Here is a 21,209-nt window from a genome sequence, read left to right as displayed (position 1 = left end):
CAGGACAGGCAGAACTCCCCTGCTCTTCTTTAAAACAGTGCCATGTGATCCTTTGCCCCAACCTGAGGAATAAGGCTGAGTGGGTGCGGTTGAATAAAGGTAAGTTGGGACCAGCTGGGCTAAATCCAGCCCATCGCTCTCAGCCTAGAAGGAACATTTTCTGCTCTAATAACTTGTGATTTAATATGTGCCCCGGTGTAATGGGCAGCAATCAACCAGTGCGAGCATTTCAGCAAATGCTCTTTGTGATATTCTGCGGCCCGGTTATCTGTTATGTGTGCGGTCTGCTCTAACCTCCAGCAGATAAGTGAAGCGCAAGGAGCAAATGGATTCAGTCTGACTGACTGGAGAGCAGCCGAGGAAACTTCTCTGAGCTGCACAGATGCAGGCATCTGCATGAACAAAGAACAAAGAACAAAGAAAATTACAGCACAGGAACAGGCCCTTCGGCCCTCCAAGCCTGCGCCGATCCAGATCCTCTATCTAAACATGTCGCCTATTTTCTAAGGGTCTGTATCTCTTTGCTTCCTGCCCATTCATGTGTCTGTCTAGATACATCTTAAAAGACCGCTATCGTGCCCGCGTCTACCACCTCCTTCTCCCTTTCCCTCCCCACAGTAAACGTCTGACCCATTATTCAAGTTCAGTCAGTCAGTATCAACATGCTATTTGACCATGGAGGCATCATTGGCCTGATCTGACAAGACGCAGGTGGGGGGAGAGTCCGAGCTGAGTTTTGTCCTTTCCCCGGTGTCAGAGACACTAAAGACAAGCCCCCTGGTCACTGCTGCAGCTGAGAGCAGTGAGCTATAAACTGGCTTCAGTGGGAACTCCCAGTGTAGTGTGCACAGTGTGTCAGGGGATCCCATTTCCTTTTTCACTGGTAAACCTTCTCCCCGCCTGCCTCAGTAACCTGTTCAATATTTCCCAATGGTACAGTTAGCTGGGCACTGGTGGCTGTTTAACCTGTTGTGAAAACGCCAGAGAGAATCAGGAACTCTCAATCCCTACAACACAGATAACAAGACACAGAAATGATTATAAATCATTCAGCAGACTGTGCAGTAAACTTTAATACACACTGTCCCTAAACCTTTAATCTATTTGTTTGTTGTGTGGCTCCTCTATCTCCATCCTTAATCGAATAGAAACACCAGCCCAGATCTGGACCTGACAGCCTGTCCCCCACCCCAGGTCTCCTCATCTCCTCCCCCAGCTATGACACTCACCCTGGGCTCAGCTCAGGTTCTGCTCCAGCACTGGAGAGACTGCAGTTCACACTTGGGTCTCTGAACATGACGGGGACATTGTCACCGCCCCCAGCCCCAAACAACTCACCCAGTAGACATGGAACTAGGAGGAGGGGAGGGGGCAAATTTCCCTCTTTAACTCCCGGGCAAAAGGTTTTGCCTGTGCGGAGTGTATATTACAGCCATGATTGTCTGTGAGGCGCTTTGAGACATCCTGAGGTTGTGAACGGCGCTATAGAAATGCAACTTCTTTCTTAATGTTTCTTTAGTTCTTTATTTACCTTGGGTGAATGTAAACACTTCCCATCCCTGCCTCCCACAAACTCCAAGTAGTGATTATGAGCAGTACTGATAGTGAGCAGTGATTGTGAGCAGTACTGACTGTGAGCAGTGATTTTGAGCAGTACTGATTCTGAGCAATGATAGTGAGCAGTGATTGTGAGATCACTGATAGTGAGCATTTATTGTGAGATCACTGATAGTGAGCAGTGATTGTGAGCAGTACTGATCGTGAGAAGTGATCATGAGCAGCACTGATTGTGAGCAGTACTGATTGTGAGCAGTGATTGCGAGCAGTGATTGTGAGCAATACTGATTGTGAGCAGTACGGAGCTATGTCTCACCACATCAATGAGCTGAGCAATGGAAAGGCCAAAGTTGATGATGACAGCGTCTGAAGAGTTGGGCACAGGTCTGGACCACCTGTTGTAGCCGGTGAAGAGATGTTTGAAGAGTCTCTCCTCCGCCTGGGATCGGGTCTTCTCCTGACAATAAACTAGAAATAAGAAGAGAGAGAAGGTGAGAGTGATGGCCTGGGCAGAACTCACTGTTACTGATTGAATACCAATGGGATTTATTGCTGTGAATTGGTGGATTGTGGCTGAACACAAGGGCGGACAGAATCTAAACCTTTGATTCACTTCATTGAATGATCACTGCAGTGGTCAGCTAGAAATAAAATCAAATATAAAGCCTCCAAAAAAAGGTTCTCATAAGCTTGGCCAATGGTGTTCTGTTATTTCCCCCTCTGTCTGTACATCAGTTAAGAGCTACATACATCACCTCCTATGTGCTCCATACATTAGGAGCCATATGGATGACCACACTACCCCTGTCATGTCTGATCTATGAATTGAGACCAGATCTTGAATTGCTCCCCGAGAACATAAGAAACGGTTGCTCAGCCCCAAACTCATTTCACCAATGTTACAATATAACATTGACTCTATCCTGTCCTCTGTCCAATCATCGAGTCTGCAGACAGGCACTGCCAACAGGCGAAACTTGGAGATGGATGAATCTCGGTGACGTTTGTTGAGCATCCAAAGTCAATCAAACAAAAAAAGAGTAATTCAATCTCACCAGCCAGCTTGGAAACCTAACCAGCTGCATCCCAGATAATGAGCCTCGGGTCCCAGCGGTGGAAAACCCATCGTGTTTTATAGACCAAGGGAGAATCGATATTATTTTAATATTTATCTTTCTCAATCCCATTACGGGGAGAGTGCATTCCCTAAGGTGTTTTTGGGACGTCCAGAGAATGTGATGAGATGTTGGATATAAATGCAAGGTTGCTTTTTGGTTTTATTCAGCTTTGTTGTTTTCGAAAGAGGTTAATTGACAGGCAATGAGAAATTTCACTTGGAGTTCGTTCGATATTAATTCACGACTACATGGAAAGAATAAATGATCATTTCCCGGCGGAGCAGCAGGAGAAGGTAGCGACTCTTCGGTGGGTAAGTGAAGGCAACAGGAGCTGTGTTTTAAAAGTTGTACTTACTGTTTTCCTTGTGTTCAAGTTACTTTTGGCGCGGGAGGAACCGGAAGCTGGACGGCAGCAAGGACTCCTGGGTAGGTATTTTCTTTAAAGGTGCGGAGCTCCGTGGACTCGGCCTCATTTCCCGGCGGAGCAGCAGGAGAAGGTAGCGACTCTTCGGTGGGTAAGTGAAGGCAACAGGAGCTGTGTTTTAAAAGTTGTACTTACTGTTTTCCTTGTGTTCAAGTTACTTTTGGCGCGGGACGAACCGGAAGCTGGACGGCAGCAAGGACTCCTGGGTAGGTATTTTCTTTAAAGGTGCGGAGCTCCGTGGACTCGGCCTCATTTCCCGGCGGAGCAGCAGGAGAAGGTAGCGACTCTTCGGTGGGTAAGTGAAGGCAACAGGAGCTGTGTTTTAAAAGTTGTACTTACTGTTTTCCTTGTGTTCAAGTTACTTTTGGCGCGGGAGGAACCGGAAGCTGGACGGCAGCAAGGACTCCTGGGTAGGTATTTTCTTTAAAGGTGCGGAGCTCCGTGGACTCGGCCTCATTTCCCGGCGGAGCAGCAGGAGAAGGTAGCGACTCTTCGGTGGGTAAGTGAAGGCAACAGGAGCTGTGTTTTAAAAGTTGTACTTACTGTTTTCCTTGTGTTCAAGTTACTTTTGGCGCGGGAGGAACCGGAAGCTGGACGGCAGCAAGGACTCCTGGGTAGGTATTTTCTTTAAAGGTGCGGAGCTCCGTGGACTCGGCCTCATTTCCCGGCGGAGCAGCAGGAGAAGGTAGCGACTCTTCGGTGGGTAAGTGAAGGCAACAGGAGCTGTGTTTTAAAAGTTGTACTTACTGTTTTCCTTGTGTTCAAGTTACTTTTGGCGCGGGACGAACCGGAAGCTGGACGGCAGCAAGGACTCCTGGGTAGGTATTTTCTTTAAAGGTGCGGAGCTCCGTGGACTCGGCCTCATTTCCCGGCGGAGCAGCAGGAGAAGGTAGCGACTCTTCGGTGGGTAAGTGAAGGCAACAGGAGCTGTGTTTTAAAAGTTGTACTTACTGTTTTCCTTGTGTTCAAGTTACTTTTGGCGCGGGAGGAACCGGAAGCTGGACGGCAGCAAGGACTCCTGGGTAGGTATTTTCTTTAAAGGTGCGGAGCTCAGTTAACCCGAGACACTACACATGTAGTGTCTCCCACCCATCCTCCTCCTCTAACCTAATAATAAGACCCTTTTTACCCTCCTCCTCTAGCCAAAAAGGACTGAACAGGTAAGCTATTTCACTGTTTTTGTTAATATCTATATTTGTACTTAATTAAGGGGTAATTGAGTAAAAGAAATGGCAGCCAGGGGAGTGCAGTGCTCCTCCTGCAGTATGTTCGAGGTGAGGGGAACCTCCGGTGACCCTGCCGACTTCACCTGCTGGAAGTGCATCCGTCTCCAGCTCCTATCAGACCGTGTTAGGGAACTGGAGCTGGAGCTGGATGAACTGAGGATCATTCGGGAAGCTGAGGGGGTGATAGATAGAAGCTACAGGGATGTCGTTACTCCACAAAACAAAGGCAGCTGGGTAACAGTTAGAGGTGGGAAGAGGTCAGTGCAGGGATCTCCTGTGGTCGTTCCCCTCAGCAACAAGTATACAGTTTTAGATACTGTTGGGGGGGACGGCCTATCGGGGGCAGGCTGCAGTGAACGGGCCTCTGGCACGGGGTCCTGCACTGTGGCTCAGAAGGGAAGGAGGGAGAATGGGAGAGCACTAGTCATCGGGGACTCGATGGTGAGGAGTACCGACAGGCGGTTCTGTGGGCGCAAGCGAGACGCACGGATGGTTTGTTGCCTACCTGGTGCCAGGGTCCGTGATGTTTGTGATCGCGTCTTCAGGATCCTTAAAGGGGAGGGGGAGCAGCCAGAGGTCGTGGTGCACATTGGCACCAACGACGTAGGAAGGAAGGGTGGCACAGATGTTAGAAGTGAGTTTAGGGAGTTAGGCTGGAAGCTGAAAGCTCGGACGGACAGAGTTGTTATCTCTGGTTTGTTGCCGGCGCCACGTGATAGTGAGGCTAGGAATAGGGAGAGAGCACAGCTGAACACGTGGCTGCAGGAATGGTGTAGGAGAGAGGGCTTCCAGTTCTTGGATAATTGGACTGCATTCTGGGGAAGATGGGACCTGTTCAAACAGGACGGGCTGCATCTGAACCAGAGGGGCACCAATATCCTGGGAGGGAGGTTTGCTAGTACTGTTCGGGAGGGTTTAAACTAGTTTGGGAGGGGGATGGGAACCGGACTTGTAGTCCAGGGACCAGTGGGTCCACTCAGAAAGACAAAGAGTGTAGTGAGGTATTGGGGAAGGTAGCACTGTCGCAGAGGACAGATGGGCACGGAGAAGGGTTAAAGTGCGTATACTTCAACGCAAGAAGCATCAGGAATAAGGTGAGTGAATTGAAGGCGTGGATGGGCACTTGGGACTACGATGTTGTGGCCATCACTGAAACGTGGATAGGTGAGGGGGAGGAATGGTTCTTGGAGGTACCTGGTTATAGATGTTTTCATAAGATTAGGAATGGTGGTAAAAGAGGTGGGGTGGCGGCATTGTTAGTTAGAAATAGTGTAACAACTGCTGAAAGAATTTTCGAGGAGGATCTGCCGACTGAGGCACTGTGGGTTGAGGTCAGGAACAGGAAAGGAGCAGTCACCTTGATGGGAGTTTTCTATCGGCCCCCCAATAGCAGCAGGGAGGTGGAAGAGCAGATTGGGAAACAGATTTTGGAAAGGAGCAGAAGTCACAGGGTAGTAATTATGGGGGATTTCAACTTCCCAAATATTGATTGGCAACTCTTTAGATCGAATAGTTTGGATGGGGTAGTGTTTGTGCAGTATGTCCAGGAAGCTTTTCTGACTCAGTATGTAGACTGCCCGACCAGAGGGGAGGCAATATTGGATTTGGTACTAGGTAATGAACCAGGGCAAGTGATAGAGCTGTTGGTGGGCGAGCACTTTGGAGATAGTGATCACAATTCTGTAGCATTCACTGTGGTAATGGAGAGGGATAGGTATGTGCAACAGGGCAAGGTTTACAATTGGGGGAAGGGTAGATATGATGCTGTCAGGCAGGAACTGAGGAGCATAAGTTGGGAGCATATGCTGGCAGGGAAGGGCACGGTCGAAATGTGGAACTTTTTCAAGGAGCAGATAGTAGGGGCCATTGATAAGCATGTCCCTGTCAGACAGGGAAGGGATGGTCATGTGAGGGAACCGTGGTTGACAAGAGAGGTTGAGAGTCTTGTTAGGAAGAAGAAGGATGCGTATATAAGGTTGAGGAAAAAGGGCACAGGCATAGCTCTGGAGGGATACAAGATGGCCAGGAAGGATCTGAAGAAAGGGATTAGGAGAGCTAAGAGAGGGCATGAAAAATGCTTGGCGGGTAGGATAAAAGAAAACCCCAAGGCCTTTTACGCGTATGTCAGAAATATGAGGATGACTAGGGGGACCGTAGGTCCGGTCAAGGACAATAGCGGGAGACTGTGTGTTGAGCCGGAAGAGATAAGTGAGGTTTTGAATGAGTACTTCTCTTCGGTATTTACGAATGAGAAGGGGTGTATTACTGAAGAGGACGGTGTGAAACAGACTGGTAAGCTCGAGGAAGTGCTCGTTAGGAGGGAAGATGTGTTGGGGTTTTTGAATAACTTGAAGATAGACAAGTCTCCCGGGCCTGACGGGGTATATCCAAGGATGTTATGGGAAGCAAGGGATGAAATTGCAGAGCCGCTGGCAATGATCTTTTCATCTTCTCTGTTGACGGGGGTGGTACCAGGTGATTGGAGGGTGGCAAATGTTGTGCCCCTGTTCAAGAAAGGGAATAGGAACAACCCTGGGAATTACAGGCCAGTTAGTCTTACTTCGGTGGTAGGCAAGTTGATGGAAAAGGTGCTGAGGGATAGGATTTCTGAGCATCTGGAAAGACACTGCTTGATTCGGGACAGTCAGCACGGTTTTGTGAGGGGTAGGTCTTGCCTCACAAGCCTGATTGAATTCTTTGAGCAGGTGACCAAGCAAGTGGATGAGGGTAAACCAGTGGATGTGGTGTACATGGATTTTAGTAAGGCATTTGATAAGGTCCCCCATGGTAGACTTATGGAGAAAGTCAGGAGGCATGGGATAGTGGGGAATGTGGCCAGTTGGATTAAGAATTGGCTAACTGATAGAAGGCAGAGAGTGGTCTTAGATGGTAAATACTCAGCCTGGAGCCCAGTTACCAGTGGCGTGCCACAGGGATCAGTTCTGGGTCCTCTCCTGTTTGTGATTTTTATTAACGACTTGGATGAGGAAGTCGAAGGGCGGGTCAGTAAATTTGCAGATGATACAAAGGTTGGTGGAGTTGTGGATACCGAGGAGGGCTATTGTCGTCTGCAAAGGGACTTGGATAGGTTGCAGTGCTGGGCTGAAAAGTGGCAGATGGAGTTTAACCCTGAAAAGTGTGAGGTCGTCCATTTTGGAAGGACAAACACGAATGCAAAATACTGGGTTAACGGTAGGGTTCTTGGGCATGTGGAGGAGCAGAGAGACCTTGGGGTCTATGTGCATAGATCGTTGAAAGTTGCAACTCAAGTGGATAGGGCTGTGAAGAAGGCATATGGGGTGTTAGCGTTCATTAGCAGAGGGATTGAATTTAAGAGCCGTGAGGTGATGATGCAGCTGTACAGGACCTTGGTAAGGCCTCATTTGGAGTACTGTGTGCAGTTCTGGTCGCCTCATTTTAGGAAGGATGTGGAAGCCTTGGAGAGGGTGCAGAGGAGATTTACCAGGATGTTGCCTGGAATGGAGAATAAGTCTTACGAGGAAAGGCTGAACATTCTAGGCCTCTTCTCATTAGAACGGAGAAGGATGAGGGGTGACATGATAGAGGTTTATAAGATGATCAGGGGAATAGATAGGGTAGACAGTCAGAAACTTTTTCCCCGGGTGGAGCAAAGCGTTACAAGGGGTCATAAATTTAAGGTGAAGGGTGGGAGATATAAGGGGGATGTCAGGGGAAGGTTCTTTACCCAGAGAGTGGTCGGGGCATGGAATGCCTTGCCTGGGGAAGTTGTTGAGTCAGAAACTTTAGGGACTTTCAAACGGCTTTTAGATAGGTATATGGATAAAGGAGAATGATGGGGTATAGATTAAATTGTCCTTGACAGAGGACAAAGGATCGGCACAACATCGTGGGCCAAAGGGCCTGTTCTGTGCTGTATTTTTCTATGTTCTATTTCCAGTCTGCCCGGACTTGTTAATTGTACAGTCATCCCACAGCACTGCGCCTGGTACCAGTTTAAAAACTGTTTTTCATTTCACCCCCACCTGTTTCTCTGTCCATTAGAAATAAATTCAGCCCTGGGAGTCTCCTGATAATGTGTCATTCTGCATCCCAGAATCAGCCTGGTCTGCCTCCTCTCGAACCGTTCCACTGTGTTTTATATATCATTCCCATGTCCTTTTCAACAAGGATTCTCCCTCCCATTCTCCCTCACTCCCTCCCTCTCTCCCTCACTCCCTCCCTCTCTCCCTCACTCCCTCCCTCTACCCCTCACCCCCTCTCTCTTGGGGTTCCGTCACTGCTGGACATGGATCTCCAGGATTGAAAGTCATTTGCCACACGGTGACCTCAGCACCTGAGCCTGGGGCAGAGTGAGAGGTGTCAGCGGCCGAGATTTCCTGTCTTGAGACGGAATAAGGGGGGGTTGGAGGAATGGGAGCGGATAAGGAGCGCTAAATCTCCTCGTCATTGGAACTTTTACCAGGAAGTTCAAGGAAAGGTCCCGGGTGGAGAGCGGGAACCGAGTGGGGTGTAAATCCAGTGATTAGGAGCTGCTCAGTGCAATATAGCCTCGAAACTTAAGTTGCAAAATGTCAACTTACTGCTTCTGGATAGGAACATGGCGAAGGTGAGGAGACTGCAGCCTCTCAGCACGCTGGGTGAAATACAACTCATTTCCACTTTCCTGCAACCTCAGCTTTAAACTAGAGATAACCAAGTCTCAGTTGTCCCACCAGGAAATCATTGGGGTGGAGTTACAGCTTCGGATGTGCCCCGGTTCTGCACTGAGTGAGGGAGGAATCACTGCGCTGTCCCTGGTCCTGAAACCTGGTTCACCCTGAGGCGATGTCAAAAAGGCAAGAGTTAACGAGCGGACCTGTGAGAAAAGAGAGAGGCGTCTATATTAGTAAATAAACTTCGAGGATTGCACTTTACTGCAATAAAACAGAGTTCTCACCATTTACAGGTCCTTCAATCAAGTGAAGACCAGAGCTCGGGCCAAGGCTGCACTCAGCTTATTATCTGGCGATAAGGCACTGAAACAAACTTTTGATTCTTATTCGTCAGCGTCTAACTGAAACCCACATTATCGATGAAAAAATGTAATGTTTTAAATGATCGAAGAGAGCGACTTGTCCTGGGTTGTGTTACTGTGATTTAAGTATTTGTGAATTGTGCTCTAGTCTAACAAGACATCGAGAGAAGGCCGATTCCTTCCCAAGGCCTGCCCGACTCGGTACTGTTTTTAGGTTGTGTATTGCTTCATACGGAAAGGGTTGCCGAATGTAGGACCCAATCTGTTTCTCCAAAATGCCCCAATCATTTCACATACATTGTATTACACAGACAGACCGGAGGGAATTTCAAACATAATTAGAATAGTGAACAGAGGGAATCTCCACAGACACAGAATAGTGAGCAGACGGAATTTCCACAAACACAGAATAGTGAGCAGACGGAATTTCCAAAAACAGAATAGTGATCAGAGGGAATTTCCACAGACACAGAATAGTGAACAGAGGGAATCTCCACAGACACAGAATAGTGAACAGAGGGAATTTCCACAGACACAGAATAGTGAACAGAGGGAATCTCCACAGACACAGAATAGTGAACAGATGGAATCTCCACAAACACAGAATAGTGAACAGAGGGAATCTCCACAGACTCAGAATAGTGAAACAAAGGGAATTTCCACAAACACAGAATAGTGAACAAAGGGAATTTCCACAAACACAGAATAGTGAACAGAGAGAATTTCCACAGACACAGAATAGTGAACAGAGGGAATCTCCACAGACTCAGAATAGTGAAACAAAGGGAATTTCCACAAACACAGAATAGCGAACAAAGGGAATTTCCACAAACACAGAATAGTGAACAGAGGGAATCTCCACAGACACAGAATAGTGAAACAGAGGGAAACTCCACAAACACAGAATAGTGAACAGAGGGAATCTCCACAGACACAGAATAGTGAACAGAGGGAATCTCCACAGACACAGAATAGTGAACAGAGGGAATTTCCACAGACACAGAATAGTGAACAGAGGGAAACTCCACAGACACAGAATAGTGAACAGAGGGGAACTCCATAGACACAGTGGTGCAGTGGTTAGCACCGCAGCCTCACAGCTCCAGCGACCCGGGTTCAAGTCCGGGTACTGCCTGTGTGGAGTTTGCAAGTTCTCCCTGTGTCTGCGTGGGTTTCCTCCGGGTGCTCCGGTTTCCTCCCACATGCCAAAGACTTGCAGGTTGATAGGTAAATTGGCCATTAGAAACTGCCCCTAGTATAGGTAGGTGGTAGGGAAAATATAGGGACAGGTGGGGATGTGGTAGGAATATGGGATTAGTGTAGGATGAGTATAAATGGGTGGTTGATGGTCGGCACAGACTTGATGGGCCGAAGGGCCTGTTTCAGTGCTGTATCTCTAAACTAAAACTAAACTAAAGAATAGTGAACAGAGGGAATTTCCACAGACACAGAATAGTGAACAGAGGGAAACTCCACAGACACAGAATAGTGAAACAGAGGGGAACTCCATAGACACAGAATAGTGAACAGAGGGAATCTCCACAGACACAGAATACTGAACAGAGGGAATTTTATCCTCTGATCTTCACTGACACGGGGGCTAACTTGAGTTAGGAGCCAGAGACTGTTGGCTCCTCTTGATGCAGCTGATGCTAGCAGGAGGCGGGCTCTTGGGTCTGAATTGTGTATCTGAAGAATGATTCAGACAGGCAATAAATAATTTAACTATTTGCACCTGCACCAAGTGGAGTTTGACAGTTTAAAGGGGACAATGCATAATCAAGCTGACAGTACAAAGCTCTGGAAATTGACTTTTAAATCACCTGGAATAATTGGATAATCCCATTCTGTCCAAAGGGGTTTCAGTGAAGGGTGACTGAGGCAGTCTATACATCTCAGGGCCCTTTGTTACAAGTCTCACTGGCCTCCCCTCGCCCATTGAATTATTCCAACATTGAAACAGTACCAAGCTTGCGGCAATAGTCAAATCCTCTACTTCAATCCACTCATTCACCCAAAATGTCATAGACTCATAGAGTCATTTACAGCACAGAAGGAGGCCACTCAGCCTATCGAGTCCATGCTGGCTCTCCGCAGAGCAACCCAGTCAGTCCAACTTCCCCATTCGATCCCCGTAACCCTGCAAGTTTATTTCTTTCAAGTGCCCATCTAATTTTCTTTTGAAGTCATTGGGTTGTCACCACTTTGACCACCCTCATGGGCAATGAGTTCCAGGTCATTACCAACCACTGCGTAAAAAAGATCTTCCTCAAAAAAAGCCCTGCATCTATTTTCAAACTCCTTTATCTGTTTCCCCTAGTCCTCGGACCATCAGTTAATGGGAACAGTTTTTCTTTGTCTACCTTATATAATCCTGTCATAATCATGTACGCACCTATCAAATCTCCCCTCCATCTCCTTTGCTCCAAGGAGAACAACCCTAGCTTTTACAATCTAACCTTGTAACTAAAATCCCTCATCTCTTGGAATCATTCTGGTAAATCTGCCCTACACCCTCTCAAGGATCCTCCTATCCTTCCTGAAGTTTGGAGACCAGAACTGGATGCAATACTCTATTTGGGTCCTAACCAGAGCTTAATAAAGGTTCAGCATAACCTTCCTGCTTTTGCACTCAATGCCTCTATTTATAAAGCCCAAGATCCCATATGCTTTACTAACCACTCTCTCAATATGTCCTGGCACCTTCAAGGATCAATGCTCATGCAACCCCAGTCCTTCTGTTCCTGCACACTCTTTAGAGCTGTACCATTAAGTCTATTTTGCCTCACCCTATCCCTTCTGCCATATGCATCACCTCACACTTGTCTGTATTAAATTCCATCTGCCACTTGTCTGCCCATTCTGCTCGTCCATCTATGTCCTGTTGCAGGTGGTTCATATCATCCTCACTGTTTGCCACTCCTCCAAGTTTAGCACCATCAGCAAATTTTGAGAATCTATTCTCTATTGCAAGATCCATGTCATTTACATATATCAAAAAAGCAGTAGTCCTCGCACTGACCCTTGGGGAACATCACTGTCAACTACTCTTCAGTCTGAAAAAAAATAACCATTTACCATGCATCACTATTTTCTGTCCTTAAGCCAATCCAATTGGACACTGACCCTACTATTCCAGGAGCCTCAATTTTGTGAACCAGCCTTCTATGTGGTACTTTATCAAACACTTTCTTCAAATCCATATAGACAACATCCACTACATTACCTTCATCAACCTTCTCTGTTACTTCATCAAAAATTCCATTAGATTAGTCAAACATGAGCTGCCTTTTACAAATCCATGCTGGCTATCCTTAATTAACTCCAACCTCTCCAAGTGTATGTTGATTTTTCCCGCTGATTATTGTTTTGAAGACCTTACCCACCACTGATGTTAAACTAACTGGCCTGTAGTTTCTAGGACTGTCCTTACATCCTCACTTGAATAAGGATTTCATATTTGCCACTCGCCAATCCTCTGTCTCCTCCCTCATATCTATGCACAATCTCATTCTCTCAGCACCTCATCAAAAGCTATACAACGGGAGTAACATTGAACATGCCCTACTGATCACTGTTAATTGTTTTCACTCATATTCTCTACTGAACATTGGGTTTTCCCACATGCTCTTTGATAGTCAATCATCGTTACAGATAAAACTCAATAAACTGCGTATATAAATCAGACCGGGTATTGTCCAGGACTGGAACAAGTTATACTCATCAGAGAAAGAAAGAGAGAGAGAAATTGAAACCGGAAGAGAGATAAACAGAGAGAGAAATAGAATGGAGATATCCAGAGAACTGAATGGACGTAAACATAGAGAATAGGAAAATAAATATGAAAAATAAACGGAGAAACAGCGAAGGAGATAAACAGAGAAAGAGAGAGAACGATAGAGATAGAGAAGATTGAGATAATGATATAACCAACCAGATAGAGAACAGAGACAAACACAGCGAAATAGACAGTGAGAATGCGATACAAATAGTGAGAGAAATAGCGACAACGTGAAATAGAGATAGAAAGATGGTGAAAATCGAAAGATGGAGAAATAGCAAACTAAGCAAAGACAGAAATAGAAAATAAGCAGAACGATGGAGAAATAAAAACAGAAATATAGAGTAAGAGGAGCAAAACTATGTGAACAAAGTCAGATAGGTTGACCCGAGTACGAGAGACTGAAATCAAGATTAATGTAGGCATAACAGTAGTGAACATGATAACATCATAATTATAGAATTATATAGCACATGGAGAATGAGAGTAGAGAGTAAAGGATAGACTGAAGGATATATGGAGAGAGAAACAGAAAGTGGAGACTGAAGGATAGAGAGAGAGAGAGAATGTGATGGGAGAGTTTCACACTGGGAATGTGCCGGGAGCCTCACATACTCACACAGTGACTAACCCTGGCTCTGGCGATACAGTTAGTCCGGGATCACTGGGAGACCAGTCCTGTTCCGCACCCACTCATTGTGGAGCCGGTCCGTGTCCCTGGGCTTCCCCGGGTGCAGTGATGTGTGAGCCGGAGGAGACTCTGATCCTCAGCCGGTGTCGGCGCTCCGCTCCCTCACTGATTGGGGATACAAACTCCAGCGATGTGTCCAAACCCGATGTGAGGGCTCAGGGAGGGACAGCAGCCTCGGAGCCCGCTCACAGGAGGCACTGCTTAGATCTGCTGCCCTTCACAAGGCCAGTCCAGGCTGCGTTATCTCCAAGACACAGAGGGGCGTCCAGCAGCTCTCACACAGTCCGGACTCCTCACATAACCAAACTGGAACTCACCTCCACCACACAGTCTCTAAACAACCAACCAACTCGAGAGAAAACCCATTGTGTGTGAGTCTGTGAGTGTGTGCATGTGAATGTAATTGTGAGTATGGCTGAGTTCTGGGTCAAAGTGTATGTGCATAGGAACGTGTGTGCTCGTGTGAGTGTGTGAACATGTGAGTTTGTGTTCAAATACCATTACCTGGTATCAGTCTTTGTTGACTCTGCATCTGAAATCTAAGTGTGCCAGTGTGGAGTGGGTTTGTGTGCATGCAGTAATGTGTGTGTGCTGGGGAAATGTGTGTTAACTGGGTTTCAGAGTTTTGTGCCTGTGAGGTATGTAAAGGAGGAGATTTATCTATCCATTTTTAATCAATGTCAGAGGGAGCTTTATTCTGTATCTAACCCCGTACTGGACCTCTCCTGGGAGTGTTTGATGGGAACAGGGTAGAGAGATGATTTTTGGTGAGTGAAGTGAACCCTTGGCTGCAGAAGATTATAAAATGTCCTCATTGTTGAAAGTTGATTCTCAGTGAAAATCTTCATGCTGTGACCATTTGTCCGTGACAACCTGAGACTTGTGAGAAGTAATGGGTGCCAGGATTTAGGTTTATAGATCTGAACCCAACCTATGAGGGTCAAGGAAGATGAAAGCTAAGGTGCTTTTGCTTGACTTGGGCCCCAGCATCCCCCCGCCCACCAAGCTAGTATCTAACCCCATTTTTTTTTAGCTCCTTTTTTTTTCTTTTTTTTTAAGGTGGCCTTTATACCCCAGGCCCCTTTTATATTTTTCACATTGAGGGGGCCTTTATTCCTCAGGCCCCCTTTATGTACATATTTACAGTTTTAAAATAACTTTATTAAAAACAGATAAATAAACAAAAAACACAAATTAAAATGCCATTCTCGGAGTCAACGATGTACTCCAGTCCCTGCGGTGCCCACCGGTCGCGGAAGGCCTCAAGCGTACCGGCGGACACCGCATGCTCCTTCTCCAGGGACACCCGGGCGCGAACGTAACCGCGGAAGAGGGGCAGGCAATCGGGGAGGACGGACCGCCCGCAACCTGGACCTGTGAATTGCCACCTTGGCCAGGCCCAGGAGCAGACCGACGAGGAGATCCTCCTCCCGGCCCAAGCCCCTCCGCACCGGGTGCCCAAAGATCAGGAGCGTGGGACTGGAGTGCAGCCAGAATTTGAGGAGCAGCCCCTTCAGATACTCAAAGAGGGGCTGCAACCTCGCACACTCCGTATAAACGTGGAACACGGACCCGTCCAGGCCGCAGAAAGTACAGGCGGTCTGGGAGTCCGTGAACCTACTTAAAAGTCTATTGCACGGGACTGCTCTGTGCAGCACCCTCCACCCCAGGTCCCCGATGTAAAGGGGGAAGACTCCCGCGTAGAGAGACCTCCATCGGGGTTTCCTCTCACCGCCAGATGGCAACGCGGACCGCCAGGATGTGTCCGGCCGGCTGACGAGGGCGAGGAAGTGGAGAGTGTGCAGGAGCCGCCCGTACAGGAAACCCCTCCACGCCGATTGGAATGGCTCGGAGAGCATTTCCGAGAGGCTGCTCGGTTTGTGCGGGACTGGCTCCCGAGGAGGGTTTCGGGGCCTGGGCCCGATGAGCAGTTCCGGCCGAGCGGGAGTCAGCTCGGCCGGGATCGCTACACACTCCCGAGCCCCCTCGCCACCCGCAGTGAGGGGCGTCCCGGGGGTTTCGGCTACTCCTCCGCCCACCGGACCATCCTCGGAGTTGGACGCCCGGACAGCCGAGGTGCTCGCCTCCGCCGGCAGGGGAGCGCCCTGACTGGAGGCAACCATGTTCCAGACTCGGAATAGATCCCGGTAAAAGACAGGCAACTCCCTCAGAGAGGCGCGGCTCACGGACTCCACCGGGAGCTGCGTGTCGTCTTGAAGGCAGTGACACTGGCGGAAAAAATACGTCGCCAGTGCACACCATCTGGGAGGACGCTCGACGTACAGGTATCTCTGCAGGGTCCGAAGGCGGAGAGTCGCAGCCTGGGTGCGGACGCACACCAGCGACTGACCGCCCTCCTCAATCGGGAGACTCAGGACCGCGGCAGAGACCCAGTGTTTCCTCTTGCCCCAGAAAAAATCGACGGGTTTCTTCTGGATCTTGGTGGCAAATACAGGGGGCGGGGCCAAAGTGACCAACCGGTACCACAGCATGGAGGCCACCAGTTGGTTTATGACCAACGCTCAGCCCCTGTAGGAAAGCACTCAGAGCAGTCCTGTCCAGCGCCCCAGCCAAGTGGTGACATTCGCCTCCAACTCCTGCCAGTTTGCCGGCCAGGCTTCCTCAGCGGGGCTAAGATGGACTCCCAGATAGAGTAGGTGCGTGGTGCTCCACGCAAAAGGTGTCATCTCCTCCGGCAGGGAGTCCACCCGCCACTGACCAACCAGGAGACCGGAACATTTCTCCCAATTGATCCTCGCGGAGGACGTGGCAGAAAAGGTCTGCTGGCAGTCGCGCATCCTCCGCAAGTCAACGGGATCTGTGATTGCGAGGAGCACGTCGTCGGCGTAAGCCGAGAGGACGACCCGCATGGCCGGCTCGCGCAGAGCCAATCCCGCCAACCTCCTGCGAAGCAGGCACAGGAAGGGCTCCACGCAGATGGTATACAATTGGCCGCACATGGGGCATCCCTGACGCACTCCTCTCCCAAAGCCACGGGGCGCTGATCCACCCTGTCGAACGCCTTCTCCTGATCGAGGGAGAGAAAGGCGACCGACTGACCAGTCCTCTGGGAAAGATGGATCAGGTCCCGGACCAGGTGGATGTTGTCTTGGATGGACCGGCCCGGGACCGTGTAGGACTGGTCGGGGTGGATCATGTGGGCCAGCACGGAGCCCAGGCGGGTAGACATAGCCCGGGCAAAGATCTTATAATCCGTGCTGAGGAGGGAGACCGGACGCCAGTTTTTAAGCAGGCGGAGATCGCCCTTCTTCGGCAGCAGGACGATGACCGCCCTGCGCCACGAGAGGGGCATCTCCCCGGTCGCCAGGCTTTCCCCCAGGACCCGCGCGTAATCGTCCCCCAGGACGTCCCAGAATGCCCTGAGGAACTCCACGGTCAACCCATCCAGCCCTGGGGATTTGCCCCTCGAGAGCTGGTGGAGGGCGCCAGTCAGCTCCGCCAACGTGAGCGGAGCCTCCAATCCTTCGGCGCCCTACGCGGATGACCTGCGGCAGGTCCTCCCACAAAACTCTGCGCGCATCCTCGCTGGATGGATCCGGAGAGAACAACGCACTGTAATAAGTACGGACCAGGAGGCCCATTCCCTCCGGATCCGTGATGGAGGATCCGTCGTCGGCCAGCAGCTCGATGAGCTGCTTACGGACCCCCCGCCATTTTTCCAGCGAGTAGAAGAAGGGTGAGGCGCGGTCCAAATCTTCCAGGATCTGGATCCGCGACCTCACGTACGCGCCTCGGGACCCTATGAGCTGCAGGTCCCTCAGCGTGCCCTTCTTCTCTTTGTACGCCTGCCACAGGGCCGGGTCCGCGACGGCATGACCGAGGCGAGTCTCCAAGTCGAGCACCTCCCTCTCAAGGTGCCCGATCTCGGCTTCCCGCCTCTTGGTCGAACCCTTCGCGTACTCCTGACAGAAGACGCGGATGTGAGTCTTGCCCACATCCCACCATAGCCTCAAGGAGGGGAATCCCCCCTGCTTCCTTCTCCAGTGGGCCCAGAATCGACAGAACGAGTCCCGAAATCGCTCGTCCTCCAGCAGCCGGTTGTTAAAGTGCCAGTATGCGGAGCCCGCCCGCGTGCGGAGCAGAGTGAACTCTGCCCACACCAGGCGGTGGTCCGAGCACGGCACCAACCGCACGGAGGCCGCCGAGACGCGGGAGACGTACGCCTGCGAAAAGTAGAGGCGGTCGATTCGCGACCCTCCTCCTCCAGACCTCCACGTGAAGGCCATGGAGTCAGGATGGAGATTCCGCCAGACGTCCACCAAGTTAAGGGAGCTGATCAGTCCCCTCAACTTCTCCACCGACGCTTGGCGACGCTGGGGACCGGAACGATCCCCCACCTCGAGGGTGCAGTTAAAATCCCCCCCGAGGATGATGCACTCACCGTTATCGATGGAGCTCAAGAGAGCGGACACTTCTTCAAAGAAGCGCGCTTGCAACGCGCCAGGTCTGGGTGCGTACACGTTCACAAAGTGGAGCGGCACGCTACCCAGGCGAACGGCGAGGTGGAGCAAGCGGCCCGGCACTAGCTCCTTGACCCCCAAGATCTCCGGCTGAAAAGTCGGGGCCAACAAGATAGCCACCCCACTAGAAATAGGGGTGAGGTGACTCATGTAGACCCCACCCTGCCACTCCAGGAGCCAGGTGGCTTCGTCTTTCCTGCAGAAAGCTCACCGCGTATCTCCCTTCCCTGAGGACTGAGAGATTGTGAAATCTGCGGTGAGACCCCCTGCTGCCATTGATGTTGAGGCTGGCTATGGTTATCTTCATGTCAAAGGTACTTAAAACCCGTCACCAACAGCTCACTGTGAGGAGGGAGTGGAAGTGCACCTGGCCTTCCACTCCCCCAGCAACCCATTGAGGAACACATTAGAACGGCGTCTCTCAACCAGTTTCACGCCCGCGCGCTTGCCCGTTATTTTCAGGGCAGCACGGACGGACTGGATGATCAGCGCCAGATTCGACCAGCGGTCGAGGGCCAGCTGAACTTTATTGCGGCAGCCCCTGCAAACCGCGAGGAAATCCCGGAGTTCCGCCGTGGGGATGAGAGGAGATTCGGTGGGAGGCACGAGGGACTCCACCACCTCACTGGCGATGGAATCAAGATCATCCTCCGTGCCCCCCACCGAATACCCATCCTCCTCCGGGTCGTCACCACCAGCGGCCGACACGCCCACCGCACACTGTGGGGCGGACGTCCCGGCCGCGCCAGCTGGTCCTGCCTCCGTCACGATCCCACCCCCAGGATCGATGGCGGAGGAGTCCTCTCTGGGTTCTATTGTGAAACTGGAGCCTGTAGGCACCAGCAGTTCAGGACCCCCCTCCACCTCCGTCCCCAGGCCAATGAGTGGTCCAGTGGAGACAGAAGTTCCCGACTCCGTTAAACCAGCCGGAGCCGAGATTGGAGGCGGAGAGAGGAGGCCATCTCCCGCTCCGCCAGCACCCACAGGCCCAGCAGATGAGCAGCATTCTCAGTTATAACCGGGTCAGGTGTCTCTTGGTTGGTGGTGGACTCCGGCTGGGAGGGCCGACCCTCTGGGGCCTCGCCCTCCCCTTCACTCAGGGCACCCGACCCAGTAGCAGTGGCAGAATGGGCGGAGTCCCCAGGCTCCCCCACCACAAGCAGGGCCCCACTTACTCCTTCAGGTGGGGCCTCAAGTACCGGGGCCTTCCCCTCCCCTCCATCCTGAGGAATAGGGTGCTCCTGCCCGGACTTTGTAGCTTTGGTGATGGCGGTAGGGGAAACCTGTGGACCCGAGACAGGAGACAGCTCCCCTCCAACAGATGGGCCCTGCGCCTCAGGGCCCCTCATTACCTCTGTGGAGGGGTGCCTTCTCCTCTTTTTCCCACCAGGGCGCAGAGGCTCAGAGAACTCCATGTCATCAGAGGCCTCCGCCTCCGCACTCTCTTTTTTCTTATTCACCCTGGGCCTGAGCCCAGCCCTGGGGCAAGTTGACTCCCCGAGATCGGGCTTTGTGCTGAGCTCAGACTCGGGTAGTGTTACGGTGTCCAGGGGACGCGCCTCTCGATGTTTATTCCACCTTCGCGCCTTCCTTCCACTTGGACGGTCACCCCCCTCCCTGCCGGAGGCCGTGAAAACCACAGCCTCCGGTACCGACTGAATGGTATCTGGTGGAGGTGTAGGGGGGGTGGGAGGAGGTGCAGCGGCGCCACCCTAGGCCGCCGAGTTGGAGTTGGCAGCCGGGAGGTTGGGGCAGTTCTTACGAACATGCCCCACCCCCTTACAGACATGGCACCGCAGCCCATCCAAGGTCCAGAAGACGCGGTCGGCCGTCCCCTGGAATTCTACATAAAAGTGGCCCTCTGTAACCTCCTCCCGCGCCAGCTGCATGAATAACTGGCGGCGGAAGGAGTACACATGTCGGAGGCTGTTCTCCCGAAGACCGAGCGGGACTGGGGTGAGCCCCGTCTTTACCTTCCCCTGATGTTGCAGGTGGGGAAGGAGGAGCTCACCAGGAATGAAGGGCGGGACATTGGATAGAATGAGCCTTTGCGCAGTGGCCTCCAGGGGGTCCACTGGCAGAAAGGTCCCGCCCACGGCGAGCCCCTTGCTCAGAGCCAGGGACACCGCCCGTTCGGTCCTCAGGAACAACACTGCCTTCCCTTACATTTTAGAGGCTGCAACAATGGCCGAAGGGCCGACAACCTCGGCCATTGCTTTCACACATGCCTCGATAGTCATCTTCGGGTGGACGTAGCTCTTGACTCCATGCTTCGATGTTAATAAAGCAAACGGTGACGGGGCAACAGGTGCAGCTGCAGCAGCCACAGCAGCAGATGAACGGGAAGGCCCCGCCACCGGCGAAGAGGGGCTTGCCATGGGGTCGCAGAGCTACGCCCACCCCCAAGAAACAAAGCACATGACAGTTTTCTTTAACACAAACAATATGATGGGGGAGGTTGGGATGGGAGTAGAGGAGGATAGGGTTGAAAAGGACAAGGAGAGGAGAGGATAGGTGGCCGAGTGATGGAAGAGAGAGAACAGCTGCGAGGATGTTACAGTTCACTTGGTGGTTGGAGCACCTTCCTGCAGAGTCTACAGTTCAATCTTCCAGTTAGGGGAGGGCTCTTCGCCCGGGTCGGCTAGAGCCGCCCGGTTCTCTCCCTTTTCTGCTGTTGTATAAAGATAGTCTTCAGCCGGGCAGCTCCAGCTGTCCCGAGCCACACAGTTGGGGGTGGGAAGGGAGCCCCTTTTGTGCAGGATGGCAGATAAACACAAGACCAAATACAAGGGCTCCCTATAGAAGTTGGCAGCCCCACCCCTGGATCTTCCGGTGCCTTCTCCCTCCCCCAACAGTCCAAACAACCAACAGTTCTCTGGTGCTCCAACACCCACCTCTCCAAAATGACTTGCAGGTCTTCTTAATCCTTGAAAAA

General features: G+C 51.0%; 1 protein-coding gene across 3 annotated transcripts in view; it reads right to left on the bottom strand.

Moving 5' to 3' along the window:
* The window catches only part of chrna2b (cholinergic receptor, nicotinic, alpha 2b (neuronal)), a 34,599-nt gene extending 20,278 nt beyond the window's left edge, over positions 1 to 14,321 (bottom strand). The window contains exons 1-3 of one of the 3 annotated variants that reach the window (XM_068045621.1): positions 14,298 to 14,321; positions 8,888 to 9,162; positions 1,874 to 2,025 (exon numbers count right to left, since the gene is read on the bottom strand). In XM_068045621.1, coding sequence (XP_067901722.1) covers positions 1,874 to 2,025; positions 8,888 to 8,960 — 225 coding nt within the window. In that variant the 5' untranslated portion in view covers positions 8,961 to 9,162; positions 14,298 to 14,321. The other 2 variants (XM_068045619.1, XM_068045620.1) reach the window with 2 other exon arrangements.
* Positions 14,322 to 21,209: the final 6,888 nt, after the last annotated feature.

Source organism: Heterodontus francisci, chromosome 13 (assembly GCF_036365525.1).
Source record: "Heterodontus francisci isolate sHetFra1 chromosome 13, sHetFra1.hap1, whole genome shotgun sequence".
In the NCBI taxonomy this organism is placed as follows: domain Eukaryota; kingdom Metazoa; phylum Chordata; class Chondrichthyes; order Heterodontiformes; family Heterodontidae; genus Heterodontus; species Heterodontus francisci.
Note: the sequence above shows the minus strand (reverse complement) of the source record. Positions and strands in the feature narration are given on the sequence as shown.